This window comes from Neltuma alba, unplaced genomic scaffold (genome assembly GCF_004799145.2).
Source record: "Neltuma alba isolate B1F8T4 unplaced genomic scaffold, ASM479914v2 tig00011895_pilon, whole genome shotgun sequence".
NCBI classification, from domain to species: domain Eukaryota; kingdom Viridiplantae; phylum Streptophyta; class Magnoliopsida; order Fabales; family Fabaceae; genus Neltuma; species Neltuma alba.
In genome coordinates, this window is record NW_021636493.1 from 267117 (window position 1) to 282439 (window position 15323).

Consider the following 15323-nt stretch of genomic DNA (forward strand, 5'->3'; position numbering starts at 1 on the left):
TCAACCTGGTTTAATAACATTTCTTTTATTTTAATGTCATATTTAAAAGCAAAAACATTGAGAAGTTTTTTTTATTAATTATTTAATCTTATTTTGAATGACTACTTATATACGGAATAAGTGGGGTTTGGTTGTTGAGTTTATATTTACGTATTTTAGTTTAATAACATCTATCATCTTTTTTTTTTCCCAATTTTTTAAAGATAAAAACATTGAGAAGCTTTTTAATTTCAATTTTTATATTTTATTTTTTATGCTTATTGAAGCGCCCGAGTCTGCACGGATCTTGATAAATTTGAAAGAAGCAAGCATCATTAAATTTATTCCAGACACATACACACAGACACACGCACAAAAATGTGGCCGCCCGCGGTGTTTTTTGTATTTTTAATTTCCATTTGAGACTGGATAGGAGCCATCCCAGCCCAGCCCATATGCTGGCCTGATCAAGCATATTAAGCTTTTTAAAAAAACAAAAACTACCCGTGTTCGGCGCGGCCCGACTTGGCCAGACAACAATAGGACAATCAGGCTCCCTAACTGGATGAACATCCCAGCTTAAATCACCCTTTTTCTCAATTAAGGAGAAACTATTTTGGAAGTACTTATACCTTTTTTTTTTTAATTTTCAATTTGACACTTATGCATTTTTTTTCTTATTTAAATCTTTAATTTTGCTCTATTAACATTGTCAACCCTTGCATAGAGACTAAAAATGCTAATAAAACAAAGTTACAAGAACTAACGTTGCTAAAAAAGTAAAATTAAATGATTTAATTAAGAGAAAAAACATATAAGTACCAAATTAAAAATTAAAAAAAAAATATAGGCACCTCTGATATGATTTTTCCTTTAATTAATAACAATATAAATCTAATGAGGCTGGAGCCACTTCTTCAAATTCCCTGACCAAAGCGGAGATCAAGCAATTTTCACAAGCATGATAAATAAGGCGGCTGATATGCAAGAAGACTCGCAAGTCACGAACATTTGAAAATATATACAAGACCATAAATAGTAATCGCAGAACAAACATACTTCCAAGAGAGAGATAGAAAAGAAGGAGAAAAAGAAAGGCTACTCAAAAGCAAATATTTACAAGGGCAAGTAAACTAAACCTTGCTTCATTTAGCTTTATTCAGCTCTCTATATCCAGCACATGATTATGCACAATAACAATCCACGGAACCACATGCGCCCTGTCAGAACTGACAATCAACTTAGCATGGTTGGATGCCCAGACTGGAGCATCCTCTTTATCATGTCCATCCCGAAAGCAGAATCTGATGAACTGGTCAATGGCACCTTAATATTAACTCAGCAGTCTAATTTATGAGCTCCACATCAATTAAGAGGAGCAGAAAGAACTGCAACTCATGAAAAGAAACAAGAGCAAGACCACTAGAGAGCAGTGGAAATCTGGGATTTTGACGGTTACCAACATAGTACCAAGATGATGAAAATCAGCTGGAAGTGAAAAAGAGCAGTCCACTAAAGACAAAAAGGACTCTAAATTCAAACAAAGAAATTGCCAGACCATCATGGACATATCAGCTACAGACTCACAAGGGTCACCCAACGGGCTAGATATTATGAAGAGTTAATCTAGAAAGACCCATCAACACCTAGCTTCTTGATATGACGAAAAGTAATGCAATAGTTATATAAACTCAAGCAGAATTGCCCTTGCAATTCTCATAATCCCCACTAGTGTTGAGAAAAGAAATGACCGCCAATTGCCACCTTGCATCAGCCCAAACAGACATCTCACATCCTGATACGCCAGCAACTTCAGTGTAACAAATAGCAGCAAGAGACTACTTATAGCAGAACTAGTCAAAAAATCAAGGAAAACATTGCAAGCGTAACTGTTTCAATATGTGCTCTTTAAACTATAAACTGCTTTGGTTTCTTAAAACTTGATTGTGCACAAAATCATTTCCCAGGAAAGCTTTAGTGACACGCAATTAGCGTTCTCAACAAGGTCTCTCCCTCTCTTCTAAGAAACTTCATAAGACACCGCTCATCAATCCACAACAGAATTAAAAAAATGTCGTGGCCCTTCACAAATACTCCCAGAATAAAACACTTTCAGATATATAAAGAACGGACTTACACACAAGTGCCGGAAAATTAAGCTAAAAATACATTACTTTAGAAACAACTACACAACACTGGTAGAAGAACATCACACAAAACAAAAGAGAAAAAAATACAACCCACCCACAAATCACTGAAACACTAGACAAGAACACACTGGGTTGCCAATCTTTCAAGAGGATTGGCTCCGTCCACTCCAATGCCTAACCCTGATTCAAATTCTTCTCTCCTCCCTTGCTCAGCCAAAAGGGAATATTTATAGACCCAAAAATGACTTTCACAGCCCCCAATTCATAGACTTTGACTATAGCAGTCCTATAGCTACTCTGCTCTCTACTTCTTTCTTCAAAATAGCAAATCAAACTTCTGCCCATCGAGAAGTTTTTTTTTTTTTCCTTCCTTCCTTCCCTTTCATGTATCTTCCTAGGTCTCTAAAAGTGGTCCTAGAAAAAACCCATCCAAATTTGGATCGAAATAACCTCATCACAAAGAAGTATCCTGAAGCATCATAAAATTCTAGTAAAGAAAACTAATGAGAAATATTATAGCAATATTGAAAGCCATAGTTAGAATCTGGGTAGCCAGAGCAAAGATAACTGACCTGGGTATAGTAATTTCAAAGGGGAATGAAATGACACCCTCAAGATTTGGTATGGGAGGAACATGGTCCTTCTTTTCGTTAACAAATTTAATAATTTGAAACAAAACTTCTCGAAGTGATGATTCAAGTGCTGCGCTTCTTGCATTTCTATCTTCAAGTGCTCCCTCTAAACATAAGCAGAATGGGAAACAGGTAAGGAAGGGAAAAAGACATTAGATGGAGTGAAGCAGTTCTCTACGTAGTGGTAAGGCAAGGAGGATAAATTTAATCACCTCCTGGATCAGCAACTTTAGAATGATGAGATTTGCTAGAGTGAACCTTTGGATGCTGGGCTACATTCAGATTAATATACCATTGCTCCCAATACAAGCGCTCACTCTTACTGAACCAAGATGCATGTTTGTTTTTTTCTTCATAGAAAGATAAGCATACCTGCATCATCAGAATTCAGAAGCCTGTTATAAAGAATAAGCATAAATATTAATTAAATAAAAAAAATCAATGCCCAGAGAATAGAGATAGCACTTATAGCAATAAACTTTGATTGTGATATATAATATAAGTCACTTGTAACAGTCTCACATGCCAAAAGCATTAAATTGTCAAAATTTACCAATTTTAACCCTATTAAAAGTTTCCTCTCTCTACATTTAAAAATCATTCTCATATCTCTCCCTTGTTTCTCTTTCCAATGAGAATTAGATAAGGGTAAAATTGGAAAACAAGCATTAAATATACTACAAGGGACTTAAATTTTGGACCAAAACTTCTCCCTACAACTACAAGTGACCTACATTTGGAACGAGAGTGGTCGAGCAAAAGAGAATATATATGATACATTAAGACTGTGCTACGCATTTTGCATAATTTGCATTCAGTTAATATCTTTAAATCCCAAAAAAATAGAACCACTAACAGAAATCTACTCGTTTCGTTAAGAAAAGTTGTTGAATTACAAAATATAATTGCTCGTAGAATATCCAGTGTTGTCTCCTTTCTACATAACAAAATACCGAACTTTCGCAGTTGGCCAACAAATGAGCAGCTTGAAACATGATATATACCACTCTAAAGCTTGAGTTGAATTGTAGCAAGCCTAAAAGCAACACACCAAGAAAGATAATCACAAGGCCCTTCTACTAAAAGCAACCAGGTCCAGAGCATTCCTAACCAGAAATTTTTTTCCCCCTTAAGCAGTGTTCCCAGTACAAACAACAACAAGCCTTCTCCCACTAGATGGGTTGGCTACATGGATCACATGATGTCATTGTACTTTATCAACAACCAAATCCTCAGATAGATTGTTAACCAAAAGATCTCATTCATTCAGTGGCCTCATTAAGTTGTCCCAGTATACTTGAATAAATTTTAACATGAGACGGGGTACAGAAAAGCAAATAACAAATTGCTGACCTGACTTTTTTTGTTTGGATGCTTCTCCACCCAACTAATGAATTGCTCGATCTTGTCATCTACCTTCTTTTCGAGTTCATCTTCTCCACATTGCACCTATACAGGAGGAGGTAAAGTAAAAATGCTTAAATAGACGAAGATGTTGAGAAGAAGAAGAATAAAATGTTTTTCCAGTTGCCCATAATTTAACGCATTAAGAACGGGGAAATTTGCAAAAATAAGCATATTTCGAACGCCTGTGTTTTACCCCTGAGAAACTAACAGAAGATAACAAAGCATACGAACACATGTAAATAAAGCAACTAAAAGCACAATTAGAAACTGGCGAAAGCAAAGAAGGGCCATTAGAAAGGTGAATGCTAGAAAGTAGAAAGACTTCCAGATATGCGAAATCATGATAAGCAATACAAGAATAAAGGACCATGAGAAACATTTAATTTGCATATTTCCCCTCTAAACAATTATGAGCAGCTAATTGAATTAAAAATACATACGTAAGTAATATCAAATAGTTCCAAGTCTACATCTTTTGGACGGACAAGACCCAAGGCCCGATGAAACAGGATGGTGTGTAGTATGCCTGCAACCATATGAAAAGAAGAGATTTTCAAGATCAATCAAACTGGAAAAACTGCAATTGAACAGAAAAAAGTAATAATGAAAAAACCAATTTCGGGTCAGATTACATCGCAAAACTTCCCGTATCTCAAATTGCTCTAGTTCCTGCAAGCATGCGATGTTGCAATCAAACGACCACTCAGAATGCCGACATGATCAAAACTGAAAACTGCTTTCAAATATGACAGAAATTAACTGAAAAAGAAAAGTTTAGAAGACTCTTTCAGGTTACCAGTTCTTTAAGTTGGCAAACTTCACAGCTCATGGTTGGAGCAAAATGAAACCCTAGCCTTTCAGGGACGATGACAAAATTTAAAATTCGTTCGAAAGAGGACGAGTACAAGTAACACGAACGGGAAATCGACGAAGTAACTCGATGGAGGCAACCATCTTCAACCTCAAGAGGAGTGAGCAATTTGTACCACCGCCTACTTATTTCCAACTTCCACAACCCAGACCTCCTTGCAGCTAAAGTTATATATAAAAATTATTTTTATTTTCTAATTTTATTTATTCTTATTCGCAAATATTAATTTTCCTTATGTGCCTGAACATAAAATTAAAAGTATTTAACCTAAATAATAAAGACTTTCTTTTTATTTTAGAAGCCCATATATAGATTTTCTTTAAAATCAAAACATATGTTACACAAATTTTTCTTCTAGATTTAAGATTTAACTTAAATCCATCCAACCACTAACTAACCGTTAAATCATAGTATCCACCCATTATTTTGATTAAAATATTCTTTCTTAACATAATATTATCTAATAATTATCATTTAATCACATGTAATATATCTTCATTTAAAATTAAAAATAATATATTGTAATATTTTTTGTTATGCTGTTAAATCGATTATCATATTATAAACTAATTAATTTTATAAATAAAATTTTTATTTTGCAAAAAATTTAAATGTTGAATCTCGTTTCCTTATTAAAACTTTCTTGGGATGTCATCTTTTAAATATACGTGTTAGCTGAAGATGTTTTGTAACTGTTATAAAGTTATATCTTATTTTAATAGATTTACTAAAAATTATTAAATAGATTATTGATAAATATTAATGTTAATAGATTGACTAAAGAATTAATATAATGAGGGATAAAATATAAATATAATTTATTCTAATATGGTTTTTAATTAAAAAAATATGTTTAAAGAATTTTTCAGAATATTTCTTAACAGTATTAATAGTTTGAACTAAAATATATATTTTAAAAATAAAGAGGAGGTATATATAATTAAGGCAAAACAAAAAGGTAATGAGATTATTTTACTTTAAAATTATTTTGGTTTTAAATGTTAAAAAAAATTGAAAAAAGTATAAATTATATAGCTTATAATTATAAACAATTGAACTTGTTTATAAATTTTATGTTTTATATTTAACCAAAAATATATATTATAAACAGGAAATGAAAAATCTTTAAACTATTGTGATCATCCAGCAGACAAAAACATGTGCGAAAATACAAGTTAATTCTTTTTTTATTTTGCCAACAAATACAAGTTAATTCAATAACATTTTTTTCTTTTTTTTGGGGGGGGGGGGAGCAATTCAAGAACGATATGGACCGAGATGCTACATTTTACTTTGCATATTGGACTTGAAAGTGTTGAGCTTTTGGGCTTCAGCCAAGCTGAACCAGTAAGTATGGGCTGGCAAGCCACAGAGCCTGAGCCCATAAAATGGGTAACCTTTTGGTCGATACTTTACGTGTTGGGCCATAACCCGCACGTTGTAAACAAATGCTGATCTCACCAAGAAGATTATAAATGCTGCCAAACGACTTATATAGTTTATAGTTTAGTGGTACGAAAACTTTCATGTAAGTAGGAGGCTACAAATTTGATCTTACTTATAACTTCAAGCTGTTAATGGGCACATTTGGATTAGTTTATAAGTAACTTTTCAATCTTAATATATGGAATACAAAATAAATATGTGAAAAGAATTTTGTCTCAATTTATATGAAACTTGTTTATAAGTGTTTTTGAACACTATTACAAACAGGCCCAGTATAGGGCTATCTAATTTGGGGAAAAAAAATTATAAATGATAACGGTCAATGGTAATCATTCATCTGGGTGATGACAATTTTCAGAAAGAGACATGAAAATGGATAAAGCAATGGTGAAAGTTTATCACAAGGTGACAAGAAAAGAAGCTGGCATGGCCTTTCAGTTCTTCTGTTCTCCGTGACTGGCGAAAATGATCATCCCAGTTTTGTCTCAGTCTTTGAACTCACCTTCCCAGAGAACAAGATCAGTCTAATAGGACAAATATATATATATATATATTCTCAGAATCATATTGTCCCCATTATCCGGCATATACCTCCCCCGTTCCCACCTTGAATCACACTAAAACCTAGCACTCCTTTTATTCTTAATATAGGACCCAATTGTAGAACTGATTTTGATCTTAAATATAAGAATAATTTCTCATATTTGTCAATTTTCTCTAAATTATTCCTATGATACTCCCTCAATCATAATCAAGTAGAAGAAGGAGATGGGGTGTTAAAAAAGATGATTATGGTGTTTTAGGAAAAATGTGTCACTTTTCTTATAATTAACTAACTTACCGAACTTCTTTAATCTAATCAAATTAATTAAATGAGTCTTATATTAAGACCGAATGAGTATTTACTTATCATTTCAGCTTCTTAACACAGTGAAATACTACAAGCGTGTCATAGTTTTAATCAATTATTTAATTTCTAGCTAGCTAGATGTTATGTTATATGTGTGCCCCTCTTTCATATTCTTGATGCTATGATTTCTAATCTTAAGTTTTCAATTTTCATCGGATTTTCAAATCAACAAATTAAATTTGAAATTCGAAAATGAGATATTTAGATCGTTTTAAAAGGGTATTAAATTATATTCCACAATACTATTTAGCATCGTCTTGTTAAGATCAGCTGGGTACGTGGAATTGAATTCAAATTCAAGAGCCAATCAGTTACACAACAACCACTAGGGTTCAACAACGTACATAAGGGAGCTTTCGTTGCGGGTTTGAAATCAGCTAAACATAACGGACCTTGTAGGACAAGGCTTCTAAAATTTAGTGTTCCATGATTATGGTTAATCATAACTACCGAACACGTATTATGTTGTTCTCGGTCGTGGACTTAGCTTGTTGGGGCAAATTAAGAAAGCGACAGGAGAAGAAATATAATAATGAATCATGAATATTTTATCCGGCGTGAAGAACGGATCAGAAAGAAAATATATGATTCTTCCCCAGTGGACTTGTATATTTAAACCCAAGCTGTGGGGTAATCCCAACTAGTGTTACTTGAGTAATAATGACGTTTTGACGGGGATAGTTCTCTTTAATAATCATCGTTAATTAATGCCACAAGATCATTGCTTATGTTATTTTATCTATATATATGTGTGTGATAAAAAGGAATGAAAATGAAGTTCGAGTCTCTAATATATCTTAATGCCGTATGTAAGGATTCATTTTGCAGTATAATTGGCTGTAGCTGGCATGCATCGCATTATATTCCACTCAGAGATATTGCTACGTACAGTTCAACTTTTGTAGGTTCCTCCGACTTTGACGAGTGCAGAAAACTATATGTAGTGGGATGTGGGACGGCGAACGTTTTAGCTGTATTATTTCAGCCCCTACTAGTACAACTTTAGACTAAGGTTGTAACAATCCAAATCACAGGTTCTTTTCGATAGTGTAATCATATATGAATCATATGAATCATCTTCATCGATCTGCTTTTGGAAGTCTTACCAAAGAAAACAAATAGAACTAATAATAGTTAAGAGTTAATTAATCTTGTTCTCAAAGTATTCCCAAAGAAAGAGTTGTGGTTATTCGAAGGTTTTTTTTTTTCCTTTCAATATCTCTTTAAAAGTTTAGTAAAAAAAAATAATGGTGCCATACCCATTAAAAAACTAACATTAACCATACGATTAACATTTTTTTTTACAGTGAGGACAACATAAAAAAAAAAACTTTTTGAATACCCAAAGAATACTTTCAAAGCAAAAATGACTTTTAACCCTAAAACTAATTATGGCTGACAGATGGGGTTGATGATCATAAATATGCATTTTATAGGCCATGTTTAAAATGCTAGAGTTGGACTGTATTGAAGGGTCAGTGAAAAAAAAGCATGCATGTGGAGGGGAGGCGAAAAGAGGCAGATCGGTCATATAGTAATATATATATTAGCAGCATATCAGTGTGTATCTGCTTGAAAGATGGAATACTCACTCATGCTCACAGATTTCAAATAAACTGATAGAGAATGTCAGTTAGATATCATATCTTAATTACCTCCCACCACATCTTCGTTTGGGGATCCTCATTGTTGTTTAATCACCTGGGAATAATTGAACTACTGTTTGCTTAATTATAATTATAATTATACATCTGAGTGATCTGCATTCTGCAGTAGCAAGGCCTGACTAAAACATGAAACTCCCAAGGAGAATCAAGTTGCACACATCTAGCTAACCTTGGAAACACAAAATTCTATTAACAGTCACCATTGGTCTTCATGGTTTTTTGTGATTTTGTAATTTGGCTGTCAGATATGGGTCTAACTCCCATTAGAATCCACTCACATGCACAGAGACATATATATATATATATATATATAGACACACACACACACACACTTGTATATGTATATGAGATCGGATCTCTCTCTCTATACAAAGAATCTCTTGTCCACCATAGCTTTTGTCAGGTTTGATGAACACTGTACATGTGGTTGCTTTCGTTGCTGTTCTGAATCAATGTCATTGTGGAATGTGGATGACCTACCTCTACACGTAGTTTCATGCTTTTAAGGAGGGGACCATGCATTATGGCTAGACAAACATACACCAAACAACCCTCCATTATTCCTTTTCCAACCACACATACATTTCTCTTCTCACTCTCCTTGCTGCTGTTACTTCATGTGATCTCTAATATAGTATTTAGATAACTAATTTGCATAAATAAAAAGCAAATTAAGTTAGTAATTTATTAAAAACGTTTGTCGATTTTTTTTTTAAATATTGTCTTTAATTATTCGTGTTGGAACTATCCCGTTAACAGCTAGCTAGTTACCCAGCAACAACTCTATTAATCATGTTTGGATGAGATCTCAAACTCAAATTCAACATTAATAAGTTTGTGTTCATGCATGTGGTTGATTGTATCAAATGAAAAGGACAAGAATTATCCTATATATTTTATTTGTACTGTACATGTCTCCCTCCTGGCTCTTTAATTATACATAGCTAGATTCAGGGGTTTATCATGTCACAAAGAAATGTAACTAGGGTTTCAAATTAAAGGAATTGTGTTTACAACCTAAGTATCCACTAAACAAGACATGATGCATCTTTGATATGCCTGCAGCCATATGTGGTTGTGTCCTAAATCTACTGCTATGCTAATTAAGATAGAAAAACAAGAATAAAAAGAGGAAAGAAGGAGGGGTGAGCCCAGGAAAAAAGCTGTCTAGTGCTGGATAAAGGGCGGACACTGGGAGGGGCCCTCGTGAGAGGATGAAGGATTATTACCTTATCCCCCACCCCATGCATTTTACTGTGCACATTCATGTGCTTTCACTTCGCCCCCCGCGCCTCAAACAAGTTATGCTCATCTTTTAGTTATACAAATTCTATTCTTCATGTCAAAAAAAATAAAAATAAAAAGATAAATAAAAAATGTTTATCTAATTTTATTATCATCTTAAAAATAAAATTATTATTACTCCACAGCTTACCTGAATACTCACTTGCTTCTTCCTTTTTAGTTTAAAGTGTGTTTGGACGAAAATCAAGTCAAGATTTTAAAAATAATTTCATAACATACAAAGTATGTGAATGGAATTTCATCTTCACTTACATAAAAACATTTGTTTAAGTGTTTCCACAGGTTACCAAACAAGCTCTAAGGCAAACTTATTTATGCGTCGTACTTATTTAATACCCATCTGGTCCTTAATATAGAACCTAATTTTAAGTTGATTTTAGTCTTAAATATAAAATATATTTCTCATATTTATTAATTTTTTCTAAATTATCCCTATTATACTCCCTTAACCATAATCAAATAAAACAGAGAGGGAGGATATTAAGGAAGATAGTTATAGTGTTTTAGGAAAAACATGTCATATTTTTTATAATTAACTAACTTACCTAACGTTTTTAATATAATCAAATTAGTTAAATAGGTCTTATATTAAGAACCGAAAGAGTAGTTTATATTTTAAGTTTAATAGTCTCAATTACTGTAAAATTTGTTTTTATTTAAAATTAAGCACTTAAGTTTATATATTTTTAATTTAGTCCCTGTCACTGATTTATGTTTAGTACAAAATGATATTTATAATTAGAATGTCAAAAAATGCATTACTTTTTTTTTTGTCAAAGGAAAACAATGCATTACTTTACTAATCCTAAATATATATATATGAATATATTAGTATATACAAACAAATTCAAATGAGTTGTAGCATTCACAGGTATAAATAGCACAACGTCAAAACAACCGAAAGATGTACAATTATGTCAGTAAAATTCAACAGAAGATTGAACAAATTTTAGCAGACAATAAAAAATAAGAAAAATTATAAAGAAAGACTTTTGAAATTAAAAAATTACATATAATGACTCACTCACAAAAATTCTTATCAGTTGCTTATCCATTGTCATCAAAACAACAATACTAATAGTGTAACGTGTCACTATTTATAATTTTTTATTTTTATGATTTTTTTATGATTTTTCTTAAAAAATATTGTCAGAGAATAAAAAATAAAATGAATTTTTAAAATTAAAAAAAAACAAAACAAAACAAAAAAACACACACTCTGTAAAGCAAAACCAAGGAGCCAAGGACTGGAACTGGACTGTTAAACAGGGGCGGGGTTCACATCTCACAGACTCCCACAGAAACCTTGACGGCGACTGTAATATTAATAATATAGGTGCCCGCACTGCCCGCGTTGCCCAGCATGTCCCTCACAGATTTTTGTCGTATTACCCAATGCGGTCCTCGCCTTCTTTTTAAAAAAATAAAAATAAAAGTGACCTTTGAATTGAAGGACCTAGGGCGAACCAAAGACCGGAATCAAATTAATTACTCAAAATCTTAAGTACATTTAAATTCACAAATTTGACACATAAATAAAATAAGACTCAAGAGGTGATTATTCTTTTAATTTGAGAGGTATTTATTAATGAAAAATCCACCAAAAATCCCTTCTGAATTTCAAAAACCCAAAAAAGTGACATTAATTTCTAAGATATTAAATCATTGCTCATGTCCCAAATAAAATTTTGAAATGTTAATGATTTCACAATATTGCATAATTCAAAATACAAAAACACTCAAGCTACCGTCATCAAAGTTTCGGCATCGGCAGCCTGCCCCTGTCAGTAATGTTGGCTTGATTCTTTGAGAAATTCTTGCATACACCCAGTGTACCATCTCATTTGTGCACTGGCCAGTAACATTTTGACAGCTCAAGGAATCTCTATCCTATTTGTCCGCCAACGTGACACCTTCCCTGTTTATTATTTAAATTTTTTTAGTAATATGTGTTTTTTTATTGTCTCTTTCTTCTGTCCTCTCTCCCATCTGCAATTTAAAAAAAAAAAAATTTCACTCTCCCTCCCTTATTTGCCGCCGCTCCTCCCATCTCTCTTCCGCCACCACGCCACCCTCTCTTTCGTCTTTCCCTTCCGGCCTTCCCTCATCCCCTCCATCTCTCATATATGATCTTGTCGCGGTAAGAGGCCCTGTGGAGGTTCTGATAAATCACTCTTCATGTGTTTGTGGGTTTCGCTGCTCATGTCTTTTCTCCCCTCCCCTCCATCTCTCTCTCCCATATGGTGTCTGATTTGTTCGGAAAATATGAAAAAGAAAGAGAAGTTTCCGGCCTGTGAGAAATCAGTATCTTGTTCTATACCTCCTCTGGCATCCACATGCTAGTCACCGACTACTAGCTCACCAAGCTTAGACATTAGCGTCGTCACTTTTCAGAGGCGGTGAGGCAGCGGCCACGATCGGCGCACACTCTGATCCCTCCGTGGAGCGCCACATTTTTCAGCTGGCATCGGCAGTTTAGGCCACTCTCCTGTAATCCGATGGAGGTGGGTCTCATGATATCCACTTGCTTGAGAGAGGGAGAGGGGAGAAATGGCGGTACTTGAGAGAGGGAAGAGAGATGGGAGGAGTGGGGCACTGAGACGGAGAGAGCCAGAGAGGGAAAATGAAAGTTTTTGAAAAAAATTTTGCAGACAGGAGAGAGAAGGAGAAAAAGAAAAATAAAGGAGCACGTATGTCAAAAAACAATAATTAAAATAATAGAGGGAGAGGAGTGACATGCGGACTGACAAGTAGGATAAATATTCATCAAGCTGTCAAAATATGACTGGCCAGTGCACAAATGAGGTGGTACGCTGGGTGTATGCAAGAATTTCTCTAATATAAATTTTAGTCGTTTAAGTTTATCTTCAATTTAGTTTTAATCCCTCAAATTTTAAATTATAGGTTTTGGTCTCTCAAACTTCTTTTCATTTAAAACATTAATCCTTGTAACCCAATAAAAATTTAGACCATTTTGTACCTAGAAGGATCCTTATAACCCAATAAAAATTTAGATCATTTTGTCCCTAGAAGGACCAAAACCTATTATTTGAAATTTGTGGGGCAAAAACCAAAATGAGGGCAAATTTAAAAGACTAAAAATTATATTAACCCTAAAATCTAAGTAACTAAGTTAAGTGGATTAAAAAACTTTATTCAATTAATTATTTGTAATGCATAACTATTATCTTTTTTATAATATCTTTGCTAACCATGTGTATTAACTAGGATTATTATTGAATAGAATTTTTAAAATGTGTAATTACTTCAAGGGCTACTTTGCAAAAATATATAAATATGAGAGATAAAATAAATTAGAATTTTATATTTAGGACTAAATTAAAAGTCAAATTATTGATTTAAAATTTTGAAAATTGGTGTCATATTTTGAAGTTGAGAAGGTATTTGAGTGAAAATGAAATCGTTATTATTTATATTATTTGCCAATAATAGAGGGAAAAACACTAAAATACCCTCAAAAATACTCAAAGATAAATTAGAGTGAGTGAATTTCAAAATCTCAAATCAAACCCCTCGTACCATTTTGGAATTTTGAAATATTGTAAAATGAAAATATTACCCTTACTTCTAGTAACTACTTTTACATAACTACTGACTACTCTATTTTAATTATTGATTTTTGTTTTCAAAGTTTCAGTGACCACTTTTGTATAACTATTAACTATGCAAAAGTAATAAATAACTAAACAAAAAGTAGTGACTAGATCTCCAAAAATACTTAATGCATTTTTTTAATTTTTGAAATAATAGTAGTCAATAACAAAATTAGAGTAATTAATAGCCAAACAAGAATAGTCACCAAATTTTTAAAAATAAAAGTAGTAAATCGTAATATGAGAGTGGTCAATAGTTAAATAAGAATATTCATTAGAGTGATCTAAAAACAAATGTAATCAATAAATAAAAAAAGTAGTGAATACATAAGAAAGAGTAGTTATCAGAGCTTCGGTGACTAATTACAGGAGTTCCGGTGACACGTTGCTGGAGCTCCAGTAGCAAGCCGCTAGCTAGGTTGCCAGTACCGGAGTTCTGATGGCCAAAAACTGGCTAAGGATGCTAAGATAGCAATATTAAAAAAAAGGAGAGGAAAATAGTGAAGGGTATTTATGTAATTTAGATTTAAAAATTCTAAAATAGTACTAGGGTCTGAATTGGAATTTACCCACACTAATTTATTCTTTAACAATTTTTTTGGTATTTTATTATTTTTTTAATCATAAAATTAAAAAAAAAAAAAAAAAAGCAAAAGTTTGTTGGCAGGAGTTGTCGTTTTCTGGCTCCGGACGGCACGCGCGTTCAGGCGCCTCTTATAGATGCGCTCCTCTCAAATCTGAAACATAATAGAATGACACATGCCTGTTATGTTTTGTACGCGCGCACGCTCACAGTCATAAGTTGCCAGTTACATATACGTCGTTCCCCATCTAACAAGACAGCAACATACCATAATGTTGAAGGTGTAGTCAACATTTCTTCTCCCTTTCTCCTCACATATACCAATGTACCTTCATTAGCTTTCCCTTTCATATTTCCTTTTCCTCTCCACCGACCCACCACTCACTCCTATTTTCTTTCCCTTTCATTGCTTTTCTCAGCACACATATGCACAAGCTCCTTTCTTTCTTTTCGCTTTTCTCGTGTCATCGAACGTTAATTAGCAGTGATGAGCTCCCAACACCGTAGTGTGTTTGTGTTATTACAAACTAGCAGTCAAAAAAAGTACAGAGGCCTATTGTGAATAATGTTTATTCTTCATTCAATTCAACGTTGTTGCTTGACCGCTCAAGCAAATCAATTGAGATTCTTATTTTATTTGCTTCTTCCAACGTTCTTGTGTGAAACTGAACTTGATGTTCACATTTACATCTAGCTAGGGTCCAAAGCATGTATAGATAGAGATAAGCTTGTGGATCGCTTTCGTTTCAACAAAGTGAG

General features: G+C 33.3%; 1 protein-coding gene across 2 annotated transcripts; it reads right to left on the reverse strand.

Annotated features, from left to right (window-relative positions):
• Positions 1-826: 826 nt before the first annotated feature.
• Positions 827-5169, reverse strand: LOC114719136 (autophagy-related protein 101). Of its 2 annotated transcripts, none has more exons than XM_028904595.1 (7): positions 4965-5169; positions 4801-4837; positions 4609-4694; positions 4115-4210; positions 2974-3133; positions 2702-2867; positions 827-1291 (listed from the first exon to the last, which is right to left on the reverse strand). In XM_028904595.1, the coding sequence occupies exons 1-7, from the start codon at positions 4995-4997 to the stop codon at positions 1216-1218; spliced, it is 654 nt and encodes a 217-aa protein (XP_028760428.1). In that variant the 5' UTR covers positions 4998-5169; the 3' UTR covers positions 827-1215. The 2 variants fall into 2 exon arrangements, with proteins under 2 accessions (XP_028760428.1, XP_028760429.1); XM_028904596.1 differs by lacking the exon at positions 827-1291 and adding an exon at positions 1298-1509.
• Positions 5170-15323: the final 10154 nt, after the last annotated feature.

Coding starts and splice junctions, on each gene's coding strand:
- LOC114719136 (XM_028904595.1), bottom strand. CDS start 4,997: ATGAGCTGTGAAGTTTGCCAACTTAAAGAACTG. Junction 2,868..2,973: donor TAAAGTTGCTGATCCAGGAG/GTGATTAAATTT, acceptor GCTTATGTTTAG/AGGGAGCACTTGAAGATAGA. Junction 1,292..2,701: donor TTTGAAATTACTATACCCAG/GTCAGTTATCTT, acceptor GCCATTGACCAG/TTCATCAGATTCTGCTTTCG.